This window comes from Schistocerca cancellata, chromosome 2 (genome assembly GCF_023864275.1).
Source record: "Schistocerca cancellata isolate TAMUIC-IGC-003103 chromosome 2, iqSchCanc2.1, whole genome shotgun sequence".
NCBI lineage: Eukaryota > Metazoa > Arthropoda > Insecta > Orthoptera > Acrididae > Schistocerca > Schistocerca cancellata.
This window is the reverse complement of record NC_064627.1, coordinates 594,213,083-594,238,061: the sequence shown is the minus strand read 5'-3', so window position 1 is coordinate 594,238,061 and position 24,979 is coordinate 594,213,083. Positions and strand designations below refer to the sequence as shown.

General features: G+C 38.4%; 1 protein-coding gene across 1 annotated transcript in view; it reads right to left on the bottom strand.

The window, feature by feature from the left end:
- LOC126162232 (obscurin) overlaps positions 1 to 24,979 on the bottom strand; it is a 720,647-nt gene that overhangs the window by 360,278 nt on the left and 335,390 nt on the right. Inside the window, exons 21-23 of the mRNA XM_049918601.1 lie at positions 17,881 to 18,056; positions 12,845 to 12,950; positions 6,685 to 6,866 (exon numbers count right to left, since the gene is read on the bottom strand). Coding sequence (XP_049774558.1) covers positions 6,685 to 6,866; positions 12,845 to 12,950; positions 17,881 to 18,056 — 464 coding nt within the window. The remainder of the gene's footprint in view (positions 1 to 6,684; positions 6,867 to 12,844; positions 12,951 to 17,880; positions 18,057 to 24,979) is intronic.

The following is a 24,979-nucleotide window of genomic DNA, read 5'->3' as shown; positions in this document are numbered from 1 at the left end:
TTTCACATTCTACTTCATTACAGTATTTTAACTTCCCTTTTTTAACATAATGTAAAGTGAGGGCAGTAGTCATACCTTCCAAGCCATTATCTGAAATTGTTGCTACTTCATGATGTGTTGTAGATGCTACAGATATTGTTACAGTATCCCCGTCGCCACGAGAATATGTAATGCTCTGTCTCTCTAACGTCACCGATTTTCCACTGTCATCTGGAACACTGTCCCCTGCACCTGTACAGAGTAAAATTATTGTACCAAACAACTAATTATTTCTTAGTAGACAACAAACAGTAAAAGGAAGTTAATTACTCTACATTCTATGGATCATTTGCACAATTTCTATCAAAACAATGTGGATTGAGTCAGTTTATTAGCTATGTAGGCCCCTATAAGTGATTAGTTAGTCTTTCTAGAGCAACAAATTGGCCATTTACAGATTACAAAATATCAAATTTACTACCAACATCAGCTTTTCTGAATCATGCAGGTAGGCCTCTCCTTGCAAAATATCCTATGTTCCTGTAACAACTCTATCATCAACCATAATTAGTCCTACCTATCTCCTTTCCTGCTCCCATTCCAGCACTACACAGCCTTCTTTTCCATGAATGCTCCCACCAGCTCTTTACTCCCCCCCCCCCCCCCCCGGCCGGAAATAAAAATAAAAATAAAATGAAAACTTCCTTCTGCACCTGGTGGCCATACCCTGTTCCTGTATGCTCCCACAAACAGCAATACATGTTCCCGTGTCTCTATCCTGCTATCCCTCCCCCTCTCCCTCTCCGTCACAGCCTCCTCCTTAACCCCATCACCAGGCACATCACATTGTTTCTCCCATGAGGCTCTGTTGCAGTCCACAGTCCAGCCTCTGTGGGCTAAGACAGTGGTCTTTTGCGTGTAAGTTGTGCTCTTGTAAATGTGTGTGTGTTTCCTAATCAGAAGAAGTCCTTTTGGCCAGAAGCTTAAGAGTATATCAGTCTTTTATTTATGACAGTCTGTAACTCAACATCTTCTCTATATGATGAGCAGCAGCTTATCCTTTTCATAACATAAGAAATTTGTCTACAGAATAGCGGTTTCAAAAAACTAAAAAATTTTCAAAAACTTTAAAAAATTATATACTGGATTTAAAATTTACTGTGTACATTATTAAATATTTTTGTCACTCCATATTTCTGAGGCAGTGATTTAGTAATGGGTACTGAAGGCAATTTTTTTTTCACCTAATATTGTAGTTGTGGACATAACAATGGTTAGATAGCATGGAAACAATGAGGGAAACAATTTTTCTCAGCATGCCTACGAAAATATTATGAATCAGAGTCTTACTACTGTGCTGAATATTAGTTGGAAAACCCATTACTGAAGTTCTACTGTAACAGGTGAATAGCTATTAGAACTAATCTTTTCTGTTGAAAACTTTTTTATTTCATTTTATTTTATTTATTTTTTTAAACTGCATTGAAATGTCCACACCCTATTAATGGTTTCATTAACATCTATCTCTTCAGAACATCTATCTCTTCAGAATTATGCAAATTATATGGACAGACAAGAATCACACCTGCTTGTTTTTCAATCCCTCTACATTTTGAAGGAATAAACTAACTTTACTTTTCTGAATACAGTTAGATATTTTGTGGTCCTCTTCTATTGTTATTTCTTTAAACACTGCCTGCCTGCAACATTAATCCAGGAGAAAGAGATAGAAAACATGTATAAAACAATACTTGATCAGGAAATTCAACATATTAATTGGATCAGTGTATAATTTCAAAACAAAAAGGTTTTTGTTGCTTCTGGTGATGCACTAAGCTTACTAAGTCACCGACCTGTAAATCTGCGTGGCACAATAAATTATCACAAAATGAGGATCTCCTAACTGTGAACCCAGGAAAGAACAATGTACACAACCTAGCACAAGCCTGCAGGCTGTCAGCAGATAGTGTGAGTTCAAAAAATTCAATGATTTGTGTGTTTAACTAGGGACAGTATGTGAGTTCGCCCAAATACTGACAACTGTGAGCCAAAACAGGCAAACAATGAATTCTGTATGTTCTCATCAGCACTTCTAGCTGGTTTGTATGGGGTGAGGGGAATAAAATAAAATAGAAACAACAAATGGACAGCCATTGCACCGTGTTTCTGAAAAGTGACTGTAGGCCTAGGAAGATTTATATGAGGTATCCACAATATGGCTGTACTAAAATGCCTGATATCATATGTATTGCTCACCCTACACTTAACTACCATGCTGTCAGCCACTAAAAGGTTTTAGCAAACTCCCTGTCATGCAGTCATGTGAAATGCTGAACTATTCCCTTTGCTGTGGTGACAGTAGCACTTTCTCTCCAGTACACCAACTAATTTTTATTCAGTTGCTCATGACTGTACACCATTAAGATTTCAAAGGGAACATTCACATTTAATATTTGCATTATAAGAATTTTTTTCACTTCATTTTCAATGAAGATGTTATTCTCCAACATATTTCAGAAAGCAGTCTCAAATTTCACATTAAATACACAAAATTTATGTTCTGCCATTACCTTTGCTGTGTACAGCATTCAATGGTGTTCCCCTTTCTTCAAAAATTTCTTTTGTTTAATTGATTCTGGGGAGAAGTGCTCCTCTATTATTTCCTCTTCAATCTTCAGTTTGTATTTTTCCTCAAGAGTACCACCTTTAGTTTCTTGAGTTTCTTCTTGAGACTTATCCTTGTAAAATTCTTCTTCCTTTTTTTCTAAGTTAGAATTTTCATATGTAATACAAGTTGAAACAAGTGCACTTGAATTACAACTAAATAATGGACTAACACATGGCAAATTCATTATTATCTACATGATACTACTCCATTCCTAGAAATTACATGGTGTTAAAACAGTAACACAAAGGGGAAAAAAACTGCCATTCACAGTCCACAAACTTCACGAATCAAAACCTTCCATTGGTTGCAGCAAGCAAAGTGCAATTTAACAGGCACATGTGAATATAAAACATTTTGGTAAAGCCATGACAATTACTAACATCCTTTTCAAAATGTGAAGCATACGAACTAATTGAGGTCAAGTAAAACTCTGCTCTTTGTCTCAGATATCAAAATGTTGAAATACAGATTCCACTTCACTGAAGAAACTACTGTTTATCATTAAAACTTTAAACAATTATTTTGACATATAAGATCTGGACAGTTTTCAGTATATAGCTTTACCAAAGAAAGTCATAATTCTTTGTTTAACAAATAAATGATGCAGTCGTGCCAGTAAAAAAATTCCAGCAGTTCATAACAAGGAAGATACTACATAACAATCAAGACACGTAAAACAATGACAGGTAACTCTAAAAGGAAGAAACCAGTTCTTGTGGCTTTCATTATTTTGTAAGACATCTAGAAATGCAATATGCAGTTACTCCTGTGTTCTCCAGTTTACCAAATACACATCTACAGTGTAAAACATCAACAAAAATTTCAACTTATTAGACTAGCTCACATAAGTGTCTAATATCACAATTATTCCCTTTGTAAACAGTAATTAATATTTTGGAAAACACAGGAATAAGATAAGTATTTCCATGCTTAAGTGATCTCATTCCATAACATCTATAAAATGTTTCAGTCACTTTCAGCATTCATTGGTGTCTTTTAATCTGCCATTCATGACATCAGGACAACATTTAACATAGTCATTACAACAACATTACTTACTGAATGATTACTGAGGACAGAGCGTTGCCTGGTATACTTCTTACTATTTTCACACAAAAAAATTAAATTATTAAATATGTTAAAGTAAGATTAAACTGATGTTAACACCTATGTCTTTAATTAAAAATTATTTGTTAATGTATTTATGTGGTAGCGATCCTCAAGTAATAAAGGGTACCACATCTGCCTGAAAGTCAAAAAAACGAATGCATTATTACAGTACCAACTGTTCAACATGGTCTAAGTATGCCTGTCAAAGTACTCAAAGGTGGTCCACTTCTAAACGCCATTATTATGAAAAGGATAGATTGCTACTCACCACATATAGTGGTGATGTTGAGTTGCAGACAAGCACAACAAAAAGACTGCTAAACATGTAAGCATTTGACCAGAAGGCCTTCTTTGATGTGTACACACACACATTCATGCAAACACAGCTCACACACACATAACCACTGTCTCCAGCTTGCCTTGGCAGCCAAAGACAGTGATCATGTATGTGTAAGCTGTGTGTGTGTGTGTGTGTGTGTGTGTGTGTGTGTGTGTGTGTGTGTGTGTGTGTGTGTGTTTGTGTGTGTTTTGTCTGTATCAGAAGAAGACCTGGTCAAAAGCTTACATGTTTGGTAGTCTTTTCTTTTTTTTGTGCCTGTCTGTGGTTCAACATCTCCACTAGATGGTGAGCAGTTGTCTGTTCTTTTCATAACATTGCCATTATTCCATCTAAATGCATCAAAACATACAAGTATTGTAATAACATAGCATTTTCAGGCATATGCATCTGATATTTCTTACTGATGTGTAACAAGAATGATATAATCATTCATATGATAAAATCCAAGAATTTATCATCTAAATTAAAAATAACATTCTCCCTTATAAAATCAGAGAATTCAGATGTCTAATTTACCACTTTTGTGATCTCCATAGTGAGCTCCATATTATATAACTGACAACTTCATGAATCCTAATACCACCTTCCAGTAATTTCTCTTTCATTTGTCATAATCATGCTACCTTGATCAGTGGAACAATAGATCTTATTGCATGAATGGTATAGTTGCATTACAACTCCATGGATGAGGTGCCAAAGATACATAGTGATGTAATATAATTCAATGTCTAATATACTTGACTTTCTTGACTTGGTGTAGACACCTTGTTCTGTTGCTGGTATTTGTTTACCACATTTTTACACTAAATAATCCCAAATTTCATGATATTGTATTTAAGTATTCTACAAGGAAGTTATTTCAATTGACCAGAGCTGGTGCAGATGTTTCATTTCACAGAAACCACTCAGACCTCAAATATATAATACCTAGTTTCTGTCTTTGATACTAGAATAGAAGTACTCACATCCTTTCCTCCATTTGTTTTCTCTACACTGTATTTTCCCTTGTGCCTTTATGTCCTCTGTATCAAGTAATTTTGCTTTCTCCATGTGTTGCTTATTTGCAGCTCTTTATTCCCTCCTCCCCCAATCAGACCATACCCCCACCCATCCATCCATCCATCCATCCTCTCTCTCTCTCTCTCTCTCTCTCTCTCTCTCTCTCTCTCTCTCTCTCCCCCATTTCATCGATCAATACCCCCCCCCCCCCCCCACTGCCCATATCTCTCCCTGTCTTCCTGTCTTATACACCTAATCTACGTCCACATAGGTGTGAGTGCTTTTCCTTTGGGGATGAGGGATGGGGTGTAGAGAACTAAAGCTGGCAACAGAATAAAAGCTTGTAAGCTACTGTAATATTTTAAATCTTTTTATTATGGTTATGTTACAAACATGGTTTGTATGGTTGTCTGTTCCTGTTTTTGTTTGTTTCTTGTTTACTTTCTTGAACGCCACATCCATTATAAAAATACTGGTTTCCTGTCCACAAAACTAAAGAAGGGAAAACACAGCCACAGATTACCAGAGAGTGAGCTGTTGGTAACTGAAAGTTAAACTAAAAATAAATAACAGGCTGCCAATGGAAATAAATGGACTTGTGAATCCTGGGTTACTTATGAATACCTTTCTGTATTTCATATGCCTTCTGATTGAAAACATGGAGCTATTTTCATTTACAAAACTGAACTGCTCTGTCTGTTTATTGATTTCTGATGTGTATTTATTTGCATTGAGTCATGGTAAACACAATTTCATTCATGATGACATCCACAATTTCCATAGCTTTCACTGATGTCCTGAATAAAATACAAATATCATTCCTGAATGTGACATATCCTACAGGGTACAAAGTGGGACATTATCTTTAACAAGCATATTTCATAACTGAATGACAGCTGTGATTTTCAGCATTTTTACTAAATGAGGTTTTTATATGTTCTGATGCATGAAAAATAAATCCTACAGTGTACAACTAAATACAAGACAATAATTGGTGAGATGAATTACGAACACTGTTCTGCTTATAAAAGATCTAGAAGACTTCAAGAGAGGTTCTTGAGCAAATGCACAGAAACAAAAAAGGTCACTGGAGTGGACTCTGATTTTCCCCTTGAAGGTTCAATGTAAGGTTTCAGAAAGTTTTCAGATGTTTCTTAACAAATAATGCTGCTCATGTAAAAACTAATTTCTCTTGAAAAACTGTGTGTTGTAATATATGACCGAGCTACACAAAAAGCACAAAAAGATTGAACTACTTTATGAGGGAGTTCTGATGTATGACAAAGATTATTTTGTGTGTATGAGAGATGCTAGGAACGTATGTGCTATCAGAAATAACTATCTTAATAATGAAAATGTTTGAAGGAATTGTTTCAAAATTGTAAGAAACTGGTGTCAGCATACTCCAGGGGATCATTCACTGCAAAAGCAGCTTGCAATAACTTTGAACGAATAGTTTTTGGTAATGTATGTTTCCTTGACATTAAGTTCAGAATCAGAATTCTTTATATCATCTCTTGTGTGTCCCAGGTATAGTTTCATTTTCCTTAAGAGGCAAAAATACATAAATAACATGTTTTATACTTACTGCTCACTTTTACAGTACTCTTAGTTGAAGAAGTTCCCATTTTATTCTCTGCTCTGGCTTCATATTCTCCTGCATCTGAGCTCTTGACCAATGTGAAACTCATACTGTAACTTTCTTTTCTTGTGGAATCCCTTGTGATTTTTATTCGTGCATCAGCACTTACTTCATTGCCATCTTTATACCTGCAATACCAGTGTTTCATATTATGTATTTAATGTATCTATGTAGGTCACACACATTTTTCTGTTAAACTATGTTTTCCTGAAACATGAATAACTTTAGGTGATGTCTAGCATAACTGGTCCTATCAGAGTTCATCATGACTTGTATTCATATACAACACTATTAAGCCACAGAAATGCCTTTGCCTATAAATATGTCTGCTTGTGTCTGTATATGTGTGGATGGATATGTGTGTGTGTGCGAGTGTATACCTGTCCTTTTTTCCCCCAAGGTAAGTCTTTCCGCTCCCGGGATTGGAATGACTCCTTACCCTCTCCCTTAAAACCCACATCCTTTCATCTTTCCCTCTCCTTCCCTCTTTCCTGATGAAGCAACCGGGGGTTGCGAAAGCTCGAAATTATGTGTGTGTGTTTGTGTGTTTTTTGTTGTGCCTATCGACCAGCGCTTTCCCGTTTGGTAAGTCATGGAATCTTTGTTTTTAATATATATATAACAAAGATGATGTGACTTACCAAATGAAAGTGCTGGCAGGTCGACAGACACACAAACGAACACAAACATACACACAAAATTCAAGCTTTCGCAACAAACTGTTGCCTCATCAGGAAAGAGGGAAGGAGAGGGAAAGACGAAAGGATGTGGGTTTTAAGGGAGAGGGTAAGGAGTCATTCCAGTCCCGGGAGCGGAAAGACTTACCGTATTTACTCGAATCTAAGCCGCACTTTTTTCCGGTTTTTGTAATCCAAAAAGCCGCCTGCGGCTTAGAATCGAGTGCAAAGCAAGTGGAAGTTCTGAAAAATGTTGGTAGGTGCCGCCCCAACTAACTTCTGCCGTCGAATATATGTAGCGCTACACAGGCATGGCGCCAAAACCTCCGCGTCAGTAAAAAAAGAAGAAAGAAAGAAAGAAAGAAAGAAAAAAGAGGTGGAAGACGAGCTTTTTTTTCTCCGCCCCGAGTTTCGACCACTGCACTTTCATACATTATCCAACAAAGTAAATACAAATTCCGTATTGTTCATCTTCGAATGTAGCAGAATTTCAATGTACTACGAAAATCCGACATGCAAGACTGTTTCGGATGTTTGTCAATATGGCCAACTCTACTTTCTGAATTTTTTCCTACCTGTGAGAAGAGATGGTTGCTAATAGGAACCTGATAAAATGTGAATCACCATAAGAATAATACGAATATCAACATTTTGTCATGTATTCTTTCGTGTTTGCTGCTATCTCATTTAAATCCTGCCTCCCTAATAAACTACGAAACAAGAGTGAGACAACAGCAAACGCGGAAGAATATGCGTATCGTGTCATGTTTATATTCGTATTATTCTTATGCCTAATAGTGATACTGTCAGAAATGAAGCATGGCAACTGACTAGATTTTTAATTCTAAGATGACTAATTTCTGTGCAGAATTTGATGCACTAAAGAAGCGGCCGCAAAGATTTTCAAACGGAGAAACATTTTCGCCTAACTCTCGTTCAGAACATGTTCTATCATACGCAGTCTATTATTTGGTTCTTGTTGATCATTATCAAAGAAAGCAACAGTGTAAGTAACAAAAAATAGCAGTCTCTAGCCATTGTTTCACTAATGAGACGATTACTCTCTTTTTTTTTTTAATTGTAAGCGGCGGTAGTGCGCACAAAAGCAAGCCATGCCGCGAGCGGCGACAGGACGTAAACACGCACTATCAGAATGCAACAAACAATGCGTGACACAGTACAGTAATGCATTTTCAGCTTAGAGTGACGCAAACACCTGTAACAAAGAAAACAGCACTTACCAGATCAAAGCAAAATAAGCAATCGATTCAAACCAGACGAAGCATGTGAAAAAGGAAGGGTACCCGTATAAACACGGACGGAGCGCCTGACGCGTAGCAATGGCTACCTGGTAAAGCTTAACTGCTAAGCTTACGACTCGAACCAAACTACTGTAGCTGTATCGTCATTCATTCGACCTAAATTGTGTCTCATATTACAATGGACCAACTTTGTTTCGATTTGGAGGTGCGGCCTAAAACTTTACTCTCCCCTTGAATTTCGAGTCTCAAATTTCCGGTGCGGCTTAGATTCGGGAATTTTTCTTTTCCTTTATTTCGAGTCTCATTTTTCAGGTGCGGCTTAGATTCGAGTGCGGCTTAGATTCGAGTAAATACGGTACCTTAGGGGGAAAAAACGACGGGTATACACTCGCACACACACACATATCCATCCACACATATACAGACACAAGCAGACATCAGTGTCTGTATATGTGTGGATGGATATGTGTGTGTGTGCGAATGTATACCCGTCCTTTTTTCCCCCTAAGGTAAGTCTTTCCGCTCCTGGGACTGGAATGACTCCTTACCCTCTCCCTTAAAACCCACATCCTTTCGTCTTTCCCTCTCCTTCCCTCTTTCCTGATGAGGCAACAGTTTGTTGCGAAAGCTTGAATTTTGTGTGTATGTTTGTGTTCGTTTGTGTGTCTGTCGACCTGCCAGCACTTTCATTTGGTAAGTCACATCATCTTTGTTTTTAGGTATATTTTTCCTTCGTGGAATGTTTCCTTCTATTATAACTATATATATATAAAGATGAGACTTACCAAACAAAAGCGCTGGCAGGTCAATAGACACACAAACAAACACAAACATACACACAAAATTCTAGCTTTCGCAACAAACGGTTGCTTCGTCAGGAAAGAGGGAAGGAGAGGGAAAGACGAAAGGATGTGGGTTTTAAGGGAGAGGGTAAGGAGTCATTCCAATCCCGGGAGCGAAAAGACTTACTTTAGGGGGGAAAAAGGACAGGTATACACTCGCACACACACACATATCCATCCACACATACACCCGGGAGCGGAAAGACTTACCTTGGGGGAAAAAAGGACAGGTATACACTCGCACACGCACACACATATCCATCCACACATATACAGACACAAGCAGACATATGGCCTTTTTTATGTAAGCACAAATCAGGTTTTCAGATGTTGGTGGGGTCAGGAGGTTGATGGAGTCAGGTGAAAGGTTTTGTAGGGGGCCTAAGGTTCTGAGGATTCCTTGAAGCTCCGCCTGGACATCAGGAATGGGATTACCTTGGCACATCATCCGTCCACATCAAACCCACCAACAAGCAACAGTACCTCCATTATGACAGCTGCCACCCATTCCACATCAAACGGTCCCTTCCCTACAGCCTAGGTCTTTGTAGCAAACGAATCTGCTCCAGTCCGGAATCCTTGAACCATTACACCAACAACCTGAAAACAGCTTTCGCATCCCATAACTACCCTCCCGATCTGGTACAGAAGCAAATAACCAGAGCCACTTCCTCATCTCCTCAAACCCGGAACCTCCCACAGAAGAACCCCAAAAGTGCCCCACTTGTGACAGGATACTTTCCGGGACTGGATCAGTTTCTGAATGTGGCTCTCCAGCAGGGATACGACTTCCTCAAATCCTGCCCTGAAATGAGATCCATCCTTCATGAAATCCTCCACACTCCACCTAGAGTGTCTTTTCGCCGTCCACCTAACCTTCGTAACCTCTTAGTTCATCCCTATAAAATCCCCAAACCACCTTCCCTACCCTCTGGCTCCTACCCTTGTAACCGCCCCCGGTGTAAAACCTGTCCCATGCACCCTCCCACCATCACCTACTCCAGTCCTGTAACCCGGAAGGTGTACACGATCAAAGGCAGAGCCACGTGTGAAAGCACCCACGTGATTTACCAACTGACCTGCCTACACTGTAAAGCCTTCTATGTGGGAATGACCAGCAAGAAACTGTCCATTCGCATGAATGGACACAGGCAGACAGTGTTTGTTGGTAATGAGGATCACCCTGTGGCTAAACATGCCTTGGTGCACGGCCAGCACATCTTGGCACAGTGTTACACCGTCCGGGTTATCTGGATACTTCCCACTAACACCAACCTGTCAGAACTCCGGAGATGGGAACTTGCCCTTCAGCATTTCCTCTCTTCTCGCTATCCACCAGGCCTCAATCTCCGCTAATTTCTAATTTCAATTTGCCGCCGCTCATACCTCACCTGTCTTTCAACAACATCTTTGCCTCTGTACTTCCGCCCCGACTGACATCCCTGCCCAAACTCTTTGCCTTTACAAATGTCTGCTTGTGCCTGTATATGTGTGGATGGATTTGTGTGTGTGTGCGAGTGTATACCTGTCCTTTTTTCCCCCTAAGGTAAGTCTTTCCGCTCCCGGGATTGGATTGACTCCTTACCCTCTCCCTTAAAACCCAAATCCTTTCGTCTTTCCCTCTCCTTCCCTCTTTCCTGACGAAGCAACCGGGGGTTGTGAAAGCTCGAAATTGTGTGTGTGTGTTTTTTATTGTGCCTATCTACCAGCGCTTTCCCGTTTGGTAAGTCATGGAATCTTTGTTATATATATATATATATAAGCGCTGGTAGATAGGCACAATAAAAAACACACACACACAATTTCGAGCTTTCACAACCCCCGGTTGCTTCGTCAGGAAAGAGGGAAGGAGAGGGAAAGACGAAAGGATTTGGGTTTTAAGGGAGAGGGTAAGGAGTCATTCCAATCCCGGGAGCGGAAAGACTTACCTTAGGGGGAAAAAAGGACAGGTATACACTCGCACACACACACAAATCCATCCACACATATACAGGCACAAGCAGACATTTGTAAAGGCAAAGAGTTTGGGCAGGGATGTCAGTCGGGGCGGAAGTACAGAGGCAAAGATGTTGTTGAAAGACAGGTGAGGTATGAGCGGCGGCAAATTGAAATTAGAAATTAGCGGAGATTGAGGCCTGGTGGATAGCGAGAATATATATATATATATATATATATATATATATATATATATATATATATATATATATATATATATATATATACCTAAAAACAAAGATGATGTGACTTACCAAATGAAAGTGCTGGCAGGTCGACAGACACACAAACGAACACAAACATACACATATGTATATAAACATACACACAAAATTCTAGCTTTCGCAACCAACGGTTGCCTCGTCAGGAAAGAGGGAAGGAGAGGGAAAGACGAAAGGATTTGGTTGCGAAAGCTAGAATTTTGTGTGTATGTTTGTGTTTGTTTGTGTGTCTATCGACCTGCCAGCGCTTTTGTTTGGTAAGTCTCATCATCTTTCTTTTTAAATATATTTTTCCCACGTGGAATGTTTCCCTCTATTATATATATATATATATATATATATATATATATATATATATATATAAAAATTGAATTTTGTGTGTATGTTTGTGTTTCTGTCGACCTGCCAGCACTTTCATTTGGTAAGTCACATCATCTTTGTTTTTAGATATATTTTTCCTTCGTGGAATGTTTCCTTCTATTATAACCACATATATATAAAATTCATTTTTTTTGACAGTACATTAAATATACCTTAGTGGAAAAACAAAGCAACACCACAACAAAAATTCACTATTTTAAGATTCTCAAGTTCAAAAGATAAAACCTGGCTTGAATTAATTTACTGTTGTTCAAATACCATCTGCTACCCAAAGTGGGAAAATGATATTCTTTGGTTTCAAGGTACCACTTAATGATATTCTGCTTAACCAATGTATCATATGAAACTACTGAAAACCTGATTTGTGCTTACATAAAAAAAGCCATGTCAGCTTCACACCATTTTACAAATAACTGGATGCATCAAATGTGAAGCACTTATTACAAATCTGTCAGAAGTTGGTATTGTTAAGAAATTAAATTACAGTTGGGAAGCTTTTAAGGTTAGCATAAAATACAACAGGAGATTACTACGATGTATTTCTTCACTTATTTTGCATACAAAGTTTTGTATTCTTGTGTCACTATTTGGTAAAATAATTTTGTATTCATCAATGAAAACACAAATTGTAAATGTTCTGCAATAGTCAAGAAGGTAATATAGAGGTAATATTAATTGCTCAAAACTTCAACTTAAATAATTATATTATAGCTTTAGTTGTAACTCACCATTTCACATTTGGCTCAGGATAAGCATCACATTCTATTGTCAGAGTCAAGCTGTCTCCTTCATCCACTTCAACGTCTTTCAGAGGTTTTTTAAATTTTGGCTTGACTGAAAGAAGGAGTCAGATGATTTATCAATTAACACTTTCATATTATGGAAATAAGGAACATGTGCCTTATTTGAGCACTTAAAATAAAATCACTACAAGACAATATAATGTTGTTGTGGATATTCTGCAGTGATTTATATATTCAAATTGTCTGAATGACACAGTCTAGATCACAATGTTATTTATTTTCAGTTATCAGATTCAGACAATAAAAACCATCTTCAGATCTACAAATTAATATTCAAAATTAAAAATAGCAATATGCTACATATGTAATATAAATATGTCACACATCAAACTAAATACAATATACTATAAGTAAATCACAAGGTTACCTAAAAAATGATCACAGCAACTGTTGGCACCATCAATTGAACTATTAGCAGTACCTGAATGATGTTGTACAACAGTTATTGCCATGAGTCATTAGGTAACCTGATGCATTCACTTATAGTCTATTGTATTTACTTTGCTGATTAATGTATATGTTGTATGTAGCATATACCTAATTTTAATTTTTAACACTAATTTGTAGACCTTAAAGACAGCCTACAAAGTTTGTGTGGAAAGTTATGTACCGGTGCTAATCTCATGCTCCTATTGGTCAGAGAGAAGTCTAACAAACCAGACTGGGTAATGGAATGGGTTGTTAGCTTCCCAACATGACCAACCCCTGTTTCCTCCTGGCTCCCAGAGAGTCTGGCCGTGTCCCTATGTAAAACCATGTTGTGTGGTCTGGTTGCAACTGCAATGCAGCATTCACTCTAACAATGGTATGCAACCAAATTGTGTGTAACTCTTGGAAAATCTACTGGAGAAATAACTGCAATGTTGAACAGTCATTTGGAAATGAATGTGTCAAAACAGCAGGTGATTCAGTGGCAAAAGGCTTTCTTGGAAGGCTGGATACTGATGATGAAACTCACTCTGGATGCTCTTCAGCATCGATAGGTGAAGACAGTGTGACTCATGTGCGTGATTTTTTGGACACAGCACCAAGACAATGTGCTCAGCCACATCGCATTCTTGGTTAGCCAATACATGGTAAAAAGAACAGAGTGCCAGTGCTGCCCCAGCCCACCTATGGTCTTGATATCACTCCACTGCTCGATACACCCTTCAAAGGACATCATTTCGAGACCATCAACAACATTCCAACTCTGGGTTCCAGGATGTCAAAAATGCTTAGGAATCTTGCTGGTATAAATGTACTGAAGCAGGAGGGTCACACTATGAAGAATTTTGATTTTTGTACCATTCTAATAAATAAATTAGTTTTTATGTACTTGGTGACATTGCTTCCAAGACTGGTAATAATAAATAAAATTGTGATGGGCAAATGGCAATTAAAAGAAATAATAATAAATAAATAAAATTGTGATCCAGACTGTGTTATTCGGACAATTGTCATCTAATTGTTGGAAAGCTTAAAAATCACTCTTAACCCTTTCGATGCTATGGGCATGTATACATGTCCTGCTACACCATTCCTCAGTTGCTGGGGTTTTCCTACAGTGCAATGGATGTCTGTAGGCATCCTGAGCTGCCAACCTCTCACTGATGTAGACAAGTTACTTTCATATCTCGGTGAAAAAAAAAAGTTTCGTGTGTTTATCATACAACACATGTGCATTGCATCCTATCATTTGAAAGAAACCTGTTTTAATATCTTGAATCATTTATGAGATATGATGATTGCTATGACCATATGATTTGTGATGCACAAGTAGGCGAATGGTCAGGTCACACATGACCGCCCTTTGGATATAACTTGAGACAGAAATGAGATTCATCCTCCTCTCAGTTTTAAATAAAATTTTAATGCCGTATCTACAGTTCATTCACTGCAATGTATAAGCTAAAATCAACGATATGTGAAGTTTACACAATGAATTTTTACCTCTGCTAACTCTTTAAAATTTCATATAATGTTTTACTTAATTTGATGCAGCACAGTAAGTATGACAGATAATTAAAACAAATTCAGTTCTTTATTGAGTGAAGATATCAGACTGTAAGATGTACAAAAATACAATTTTTTGACCTGATAGCTTTTGAAAAATTGGATGCTGGAATGCCGTCTCTCAGCACAGGTCCCAGCATTTGGCAAGCAGTCAGCCATAACAAAAGCCACCTCAGCATAGAATGCAGAGAGTGCATCTGTAGCAGTGGAAGGGTTAAGCAAGCTATGGATTAATAAATAAAGAAAAATTAAGAGGTGATGAATTCTTAAATATGCTGCCTGATGTGCATTCCATCAGTGGGTGTGTATAAAAGAACAGCCACCAGAGAGTATTAGTGTTGTTTGTGTTTAGTGTTGTTACCAGGCCTGCTAAAGGATACAAGAGGCATGAAGAACTTCAGATTTTGAGTGGCCACTGTGAAGGAGAAAGAGATTCTCTGTACTCATGTGATACAATGCAATCAAAACTTAAGAGAGAATGAAAGGGATCTCACTGTGGGTCTCCATTTGACCAGCTGGTCAAATCATGCAATACCCAGATTTGAGGGGCACCTGAATGTGACTGTGGCCCAATGTTGGACTGCAGGTTCAAAAGTAATAGCAGTGTGCATAGCTATAACACCAGGAGAAAGGATGATCTTCACTATGAAGGGTTAAATCCGACTTTGGCACAGAAAGGGGTAAATTATGCTGCCACAGAAGTCTTTGGTCACCTACCAAACAGTGTCAAAAGCCTGACAGATAGCCAACAAACATTTAAAAATAAATTAAAAGAATTTCTAGATGACAACTCCTTCTACTCATTGGCTGACTTTTTAGATATAAATTAGGGGGGGGGGGGGGGGACACAACTTAAACATTAGTGTCATGCAATATTTTGTGTAATGTAATATCTTGTACAGACATCTTTAATTAACCTGACATGTTCCACATCATTATGAAGTGTCGTATTCATGATCTGTCATCAATATTCCACTCGACCATGTCTGACCACTACAAGGGACAATCGCCATATTGTGCACCGAGCAGATTGTAATCATTTCCCATCTGTATCTGCCATTGGAGGACAAGTAATGGAAACCATCAATGTTCACCATTGGTCAAAGACTAGCAGCAAGCTGGACTAGGGAATTACCACTGCATGCACAGGCTGTCATTAACACCACAACACAAACAGATGCATTTGGAGTGATGCCATGACCGGTAAGCATGTCCTGCTGACGAATGGCAACACATTGCATTCAGTGATGAATCATAGTTCTGCATCCCGCCACCCCATGACCATTATCGGCAATTATGGTGGTGACCTGGGGAAAGGTTCAATTCTCTCAATGTTGTGGTGATGCACAATGGAGTTACCATTGGCATTACGGTATGAGTTAGTTTGCTGCATGTTCAATGGATCATTTGTATGATAAATCATAATCAAGTGGAATGAGTCATGTTACATTCACATCACAAATTAATTTGTAAATATGATGGCAGCATGCTGCACATTTATGAAGTTAGTATTAAAAAATAAATTAATTAACAATATTATGAGATGGAAAGTTGCCACTCACCATATAGCGGAGATGCTGAGTCGCAGACACGCACAACAGAAAGACTCTCACAATTAAAGCTTTCAGCCATTAAGGTCTTCATCATCAACAATAACACACACACACACACACACACACACACACACACACACACACACACACACCATTTGCCTGCGACTGCAGGTGTGTGTGTGAGTTGCGTTTGCATGAATGTGTTTGTATGTGTATGCGTATCTATATATATTTGCTGACGAAGGCCTTAATGGCCAAAAGCTTTAATTGTGAGAGTCTTTTCATTGTTCCTATCTGTGACTCAGCATCTCTGCTATATGGTGAGTGGCCTTCTCATAATATTGTTACATTCCATCCTGGATTTTCCATTGTTTGATAAATAAATAAATTAGGCAGATATAGCTTAGTAATCCCTATCCATCATTTCCCATACATTACTATAACAGAAGTTCTTCTACACAATAGAAGGAGTTGTCAAAGAAAAACTTTATCAGTTCATTTTCAAATTTTACTTTGCTGTCTGACACACAGTTTATATCACTGGCTAAGTTATCAAAAAATTTTGTTGCAGCATTGTGCATCCCTTTTTTTGCTAAAGACAATCTTAATGTAGTGTAATGAATCTCATTTTTGCTTCTGGTATTGTAATTACATACATGTTTTTGTGAACTGCAGCAGAGGGTGAAAATGTTTATAAACAGTATCTTATAGCAGCCATCAACTGACACATGTAAGAAGATCACCAGACCTAATCTAAGCACAAGAAGTCACGGAACATCTATACAGAACCATCAAAATCGCCCGATGTACCCTGATAATTCATTGTGGATATAGTTTCTGCTGCATCTGAATCTAATCAGCACTTTGAAACAATTGGTAATATGTTTTAATTTCTCTGAGGTCAACTATGTGACACTAGGGACTGTTAATCAGCTCCCACTTATGCTTTGTTTGGAAAGGTACAGCAAATATTAAATTCCACTCCCTTCTCCATTCCCCCTCCCCCTCTCTCTTTTGCTTCTCCTGTACAACCTATATACATCAGGAGCTAATGAGTGCTTCACCATCCAGTCAAGTGGCAGCTACTGATTTGATATGTTGCATATAAGTAGCACACATCTACAAAAATTAATTCATAGGTACCATGTAACTTAATGCATATTGATATGGCTAGCTAGTTAGCATCACTCAGCGTAAAGAAACAGGTGAAACATGTATTCAGATTTACAAACCACTGCGTCAAGTATAGATCTGATGGCACTGTCCTGTGGTTGTTATCCAATGAATTTGTCCAGTCTGTGTAATCTAGTTTGACACAAAATATTGGTCTAAAAGTATGTATAAAATGAACTACTATTGTTCTTACTGAATAGCTAAAAATGCATTAAATGGTATTATAAAACAGTAACTTACAATTGACAGTTAAATTAGAGCTTGATTCACTGGTGCCTAGGTCATTAACCACTTTACATGTGTACTTTCCACACAACTCTGTTGTAACTTCCTTTATAACAAGTTTATAAGTGCCTTCCTCTTCAGTACAAGTGAACTCATTTTTCTTTTCTGTTATATCTATATCTCCAAGAAACCTGAAAAAAAAAAGAAATGTAAACAAGTCTTTTATACATAAAAAAATATAATGTGCAGAACAGAAATGCTGCAAAAAAATCATGCAAGTCATGTTCATACTACAAAGGATGTTGGAATGAACATTCCTACAAGATATTTAGTATGTGGCATTGCTGTGCAGGCTGCAATGAACTGACCAGTAGTGCATCATGTTTATAAGAAACATCATGTGTGTCTATGGACAGCAAGTAGTTGGTTATACACTGAAGAACCAAAGAAACTGGTATAGGCATGTGTGTTCAAATACAGAGATATGTAAACAGGCAGAAGATGGCGCTGCAGTTGGCAACACCTATATAAGAGAAAAAGTGTCTGGCGCAACAGTTAGGTAGGTTACTGGTGTTACAATGGCAGGTTATCGAGATTTAAGTGAATTGAATGGAGTGTTATAGTCAGCGGATGAGCGATGGAGGCAGCAATGAAGTAGGTATCTTCCCATACAACCATTTCACCAGTGTATTGTGTTATCAGAAATCAGGTAAAACATCAAATCTCTGACATCACTGCAGCCGGAAAAGGATGCTGCAAGAACAGGACCAATAACAACTGTAGAGAATTGTTCAACATGACAAAAATGCAACCCTTCCACAAATTGCTGCAGATTTCAATGCTGGGCCATCAACAAGTGTCAGTGTGCGAACCATTCCATGAATCATCACTGATATGGGCTTTTGGAGCCAAAGGCCTGCTTGTGTACCCTTGATGAGTGCACAACACAAAGTTTTATGCTTTGCCTGGGCCCATCAACCCCGACATTGGACTGTTGATGACAGGAAACGTGTTACCTGGTCAGATGAGTCTTCTTTCAAATTGTATCGAGCGGATGGATGTGAAGGGATATGGAGACAACCTCATAAATCCATGGACCCTACAAGCCAGAAGGGGACTGTTCAAGCTGGTGGAGGCTCAGTGATGGTGTTAGATATGTGCAGTTGGAATAATATGGGATCCATGATACATCTACATGTGACCCTGGCAGGTTACACACACGTGAGCATCCTGTCTGATCAGCTGCACCCATTCATGTCCTTTGTGCATTCTGACAGACTTGGGCATTTCCGGCAGGACAATGTGACACCCCACACATCCAGAATTACTACAGAGTGGCTCCAGAAACAATCTTCTGAGATTAAACAGTTTTGCTGGCCACCAGACTCCCCAAACATGAACATTATTGAGCATATCGGGATGCTATCCAACGAGCTGTTCGGAAGAGATCTCCACACACTCATATTCTTATGGATGTATGGATAGCCCTGCAGTATTCATCATTTCAACTCCCTCCAGCACTGCTTCAGACATTAGTCGAGTCCAGACCATGTCGTGCTGTAGCTCTTCTGCATGCACACGGGGGCCTTACTCAATATTAGGCAGGTATACCAGTTTCTTTTGCTCTTCAGTGTATTTCTTGTGCTGGGTATATTATTTGATTATGTGTGCTGTCTGTTCACTTCAAACATTTGAATTATATATAAATGTTCTTTGCAGTCTACTATGAGATGTAATAAACTACTGTATGTAGTATTAAGTAAATAGTGTTTTCATATGATCAGGGAGATAATAGTTTTCATAAAAAGTTAGTCTGGCCTTTGCAAAGGGGAAGATCCAGTTCAGCTGTCAATAGCCTGAAAAACTGTGCAAAATTGAATATTTTTAGCTTCATTTCACAATAATTTATTGACGATATGCTGCCAGAATGGACGTGCAGTAACATTTCTAAAAGACACGATCCCAAGCAACCACTCCCTCCAAAATACGAAAACACATCACAATTTATATACAGCAGTGATCAGTATCTTCAGCATGTAGTGCTGACATGACAATGAAATGAGACAATTTAACATTTCAATTGGTATCAGTTCTCTTTGCTGGGCTCACTGGTACTACAGAGCTGCCCATATACATACATCACAGTAAAACCACTGATCAGAGTGAAAACATAAAATATACAACGTACTAGCCATGGGAACTGAACAATGCTGTGAGACATCGTAACTAAAACTGTTATTTTAAAAGGTATGCATAGGACCAACACCATAGGGAACTGGACTTCATATTACAATTAAATGACAGCATCTGAAGCTATATGACTGAACAACGATTAAAACTCACTATTGTGATAAAATCAAAGTTTCTGCAAAGTGAATGACTGTTGTCAGAAAATTGTGCTATAAATCTGGCAAAACATGAACAAAGAAAATCTTGACCTAATTGGGTTAATTTGTCAAAGTGTGAAGGGTGTTGCTACACCTCTACAAATCTTTCATAATTTACTCTTCAAATAATTTTATCAAAATATACATGATGGACAGTAATTACAGGCACATAAGGGATTTCAAAACTAATTCCAACAGCACTGGAGCCACTAAGTTCCCAGAAATAAGCTACAGCTGCGGAGGATGTAACAGGCATCAAGTGGTTGTTAATGCATAAGTACGTATACCTAATGATATCCGTTTTGGATTGTCAGAACCATTTGATGACACTGTAAAAGCTGTCTACAGAAATAAGACAATGTTAAATGATGTAGTAGTACACACTAGAGTACCTATGGCATCAATTTGTCATATTTGCAATGAAATAAGAGATTTCTATCTATTCCACTGCTAATTATACGGAGTGAAGTGAAATTCATTTTCTTGGGATTCGCAGTGCGACTCCTCACATGCAGCGATAAAAAAATGTCTCCCACAAAATTTCGTCTAGCAAGTACATCCAGCAGGAAAAAGGATGTAAAAGAGTGGCAATCTGGCAACTTAGAAAGAAGCCCTTCCCACATTGTGGGTATGAATTTATTCACACCATTGGTCAGCTTTGAAAGAAGCCCTTTCCTTGTTGTGGGTGTGAATTCATTCATACCACTTCATCTACTAGATGCAAAACCTGTTTTTCTTGTACCCTCCTCCAACAGTCCCAACTATTATTCTTGCCTCATTCAGGCCCACTACATTTCATTAGGGTCTTATGTTACCAGTAGGACTAGCAACATGGTTTGCGAATAATGTCCGAACTTGGTTACTATTTGAATGTGTTATCACCATTGTCCAACTAATTATGCCTTTCAACATTGGTTTGGGTAATCGCATGCTGTTTAGTACATATCTAAATGCATTATTATTATTCTTTCTTTTTTCAGACGTTATGTCTGGTCAAAAATGGAAAGTGACGCGGACCTCGATTAAGCGTGACTTCCTTTTAACTGTACGGTATATGTTATATTGCATTTAGGAACTTTCGGGTGATTGAACATGTATCAATAATTACGGATTTCTGTAGTTGTATATATAAGTTTGGATGTAGCTGTATTGCATTGATGTACTGGTGGATATTGTAAGGTATGACTCCTGTAGTTGACAGTATAATTGGTATAACGTCAACTTTATCCTGATGCCACATGTCCTTGACTTCCTCAGCCAGTTGGATGTATTTTTCAATTTTTTCTCCTGTTTTCTTTTGTATATTTGTTGTATTGGGTATGGATATTTCGATTAGTTGTGTTAATTTCTTCTTTTTATTGGTGAGTATGATGTCAGGTTTGTTATGTGGTGTTGTTTTATCTGTTATAATGGTTCTGTTCCAGTATAATTTGTATTCATCATTCTCCAGTACATTTTGTGGTGTGTACTTGTATGTGGGAACGTGTTGTTTTATAAGTTTATGTTGTAAGGCAAGCTGTTGATGTATTATTTTTGCTACATTGTCATGTATTCTGGGGTATTCTGTGTTATTATTATTTTGACAAATGGCATACACAAATGATGAATATGTGGGTATGCTTCTGGTTCCTGGTGCATCTAATACCCAGACTGGTGTTGCCGCTCATGAATCTGCTGCTAGATATCCTTGTTGACGCAATCCACATGAAAATGTGTTTTGTCATCTGGAGCTGCAGCTTTGGGAATCATGTTCTCGCCTTCCACCATGAAGTGGCAGAGGTTGTCCACAGACTCGCCGTACTTCAGCTGCTGGGGAAGCTATTCTGGAGATTATACCCCAGGAAAGTACAAGTACCATAGCAAGGTACTACTTGTCTCAAAACGCATGGTCGTTAACATGCTGCACGAGCATGGTCTCCACCCCTATCATCAAGCTTTCACGCAACACCTGCATACTGCAGATCGCAATCAGTGGATGCAATTCTGTGAATGGTTCCAACAACAACAGGAAGCCAATAATGATTTCGTGGACACTGTAATATGGTTGGATGAAGCAGCATTCACTTGTGAGGATGTCTTCAATATGCACCATGCCCACCACTGGTGTGAGGTTAACCTGGACAACACCCGCAACCATGGATATCAAGTTCGCTTTGGTATCAACGTCTGGCCCAGAATATTTGGCGACAGGTGCTTGGGCCCCTACATGTTGCCTGACAAGTTGACTGCATGAAGGTATCATGCATTCCTCTCAAACTATTTGCTTGATGTGAAATGTTGCACTACATGTTTGGCAGAGGGTATGGTTCCCACATGATGGTGCATCTCCACACTCTGGAATTAATGTGCGACAGTATTTGGACAGAACATTCCAGGGAAATGGAGTGGACATGGAGGTCCAGTTGTATGGCCACTGTGTTCACCTGACCTAAACTCCCTGGATTTCTCCCTATGGGGACACCTGAAGGAGCATGTGTACTCTACTCTGCCGATGAATGTGGAAGAACTGATAGCATGTGTTCATGCTGCTCTTGTTACTGTGGGCATGGCTTTGCTGTGAAGGGTCCAGAGCTGTATGATTCGGCAGGTTGTGCAATGTCTGGATGTGCAGGGAGGTTGCTTTGAGAATCTGTTGTTCTGAAGACAATTTATTCTATTGTGAAGGTCATGCCGTCATTAATATAAATTATTATTGTCACTGGTTGCTAATGTTATGCAATATTTGGACATGCAGGGGTTTGAGCAACCTGTTGTTCTGAGGATAACGTATTCTGTTGTGAAGGTCAGGCGGTCATTAATTTGGACATTATTATTGTCACTGGTTGCTAATGTGCTCATATTACATGTAATATAAATGACAAGTAGATGTTGTGTTACTGTACTGTGCTATCATCTGTAGCATCTCAAAATTGGTATTGTTTTTGTAGTTAATCTGTCCTATGACAGGCCATTTGTTTCAACTGTTTATTTCTTATTTGTTAAACCACGTATTTGTTACATTCAGCATTACAAAATTTGTTAATTTAGGATACATGTGAGCTAAGAAACAGTGTATATCACAGGATGAAATGTCAGAATGGAATCAGCAAATAAAAAAATGCGTCCCAACCAAGGATCAGACCCTCGACCTCCTGCATGCTAACCCAAAACTATCCAGTGCACCAACTGTACTGCATGATTAATATGTGCTGACAGAGGTAGTTACAATACATGAGGTTACAGTGTTGCCAGATTGCCACTCTTTAACACCCTTTTTCTGCAGAATGTACTCACTGGATGACATTTTGTGACAGACATTTTTTTATTGCTGGCATGTGAGGAGTCGTGGTGCGAAGCCCGAGTGCGCGAAATTTCAATTCACCCTGTATCTAGCTTAAGTCTCATCTTCCCACTGAATAGCTTTTAACCACATACAGCATTATGGGACTTCTGGAGTTTACCATTCCAATTACACAGGATTATTACAAATTACTGAAATTGTTTCATTAATGTGCCATGACTGTGATGCTTTTCCATGGGGTTATGAGAAAGATTGTTTTTGTGCCAACAGATTTACCAGAACTTCAATCTCACATCAATAATATCTTTGAATACACTGATATGAACAGGTCTGCTCAATGTGAAATAAATAATAATTATTAAATTACGAAGAGACAACACTTTACTTCAGGAGGCAAATTTCCAGTACCACTAGTAGGCTGATACACACACTTACAACAGAAAAACCTGTCCAAGGTTTTGGAACCTTCATGTTCTTTATCAGGGAGGAAAAAGGTACTGATTGGAGAAGGTTGAAAAGGAGGGATGGATCACTTGAATCCCACTTTGAAAGAAATCCATCTGTCATGGAGGGACAGAGTGAGATGTAATGATGAATTAAAGAGGAAGAGAAATGAAAAATGGAAAACAATTAAGAACAAGGTGAAAAATGTGAAAATGAATGGGGGCAGAGAGAGAGAGAGAGAGGGGGGGGGGGGGCGGATGGAGACAGAAGAGCAATTAAGTAAATAAAATTCAACCACAGGAGAAGGGAAAAAAATAAAAGTGGGAGGGGGAGGTTGTTAACAGTTGTTAAGATCAGGAAGGTGACAGGATGCAAGGCAATGTGGGAAACAACATCCCATTGACTCAGCCCTGGAAAATTGCCCATTAGGTGATATCTCAAATCCTGCTGTACAGCATGCTTAGAAACTGGAAACTGGTTATGTCAAGATGGAGAGATCCTCTGTGTCCATTATATATATATATATATATATATATATATATATATATATATATATATATATATATATATATATATATATATATATATAGTTATAATAGAAGGAAACATTCCACGAAGGAATATATGTCTTAAATATGTCTGCTTGTATCTGTATATGTGTGGATGGATATGTGTGTGTGAGTGCGCGAGTGTATACCCGTCCTTTTTTCCCCCTAAGGTAAGTCTTTCCGCTCCCGGGACTGGAATGACTCCTTACCCTCTCCCTTAAAACCCACATCCTTTCGTCTTTCCCTCTCCTTCCCTCTTTCCTGATGAGGCAACAGTTTGTTGCGAAAGCTTGAATTTTGTGTGTATGTTTGTGTTCGTTTGTGTGTCTGTCGACCTGCCAGCACTTTCATTTGGTAAGTCACATCATCTTTGTTTTTAAGTATATATATATATATACTGTCCTACACCCGTACTCTCTGCTGGAAATATCACTTTGCCACGAAGAAAAATGATC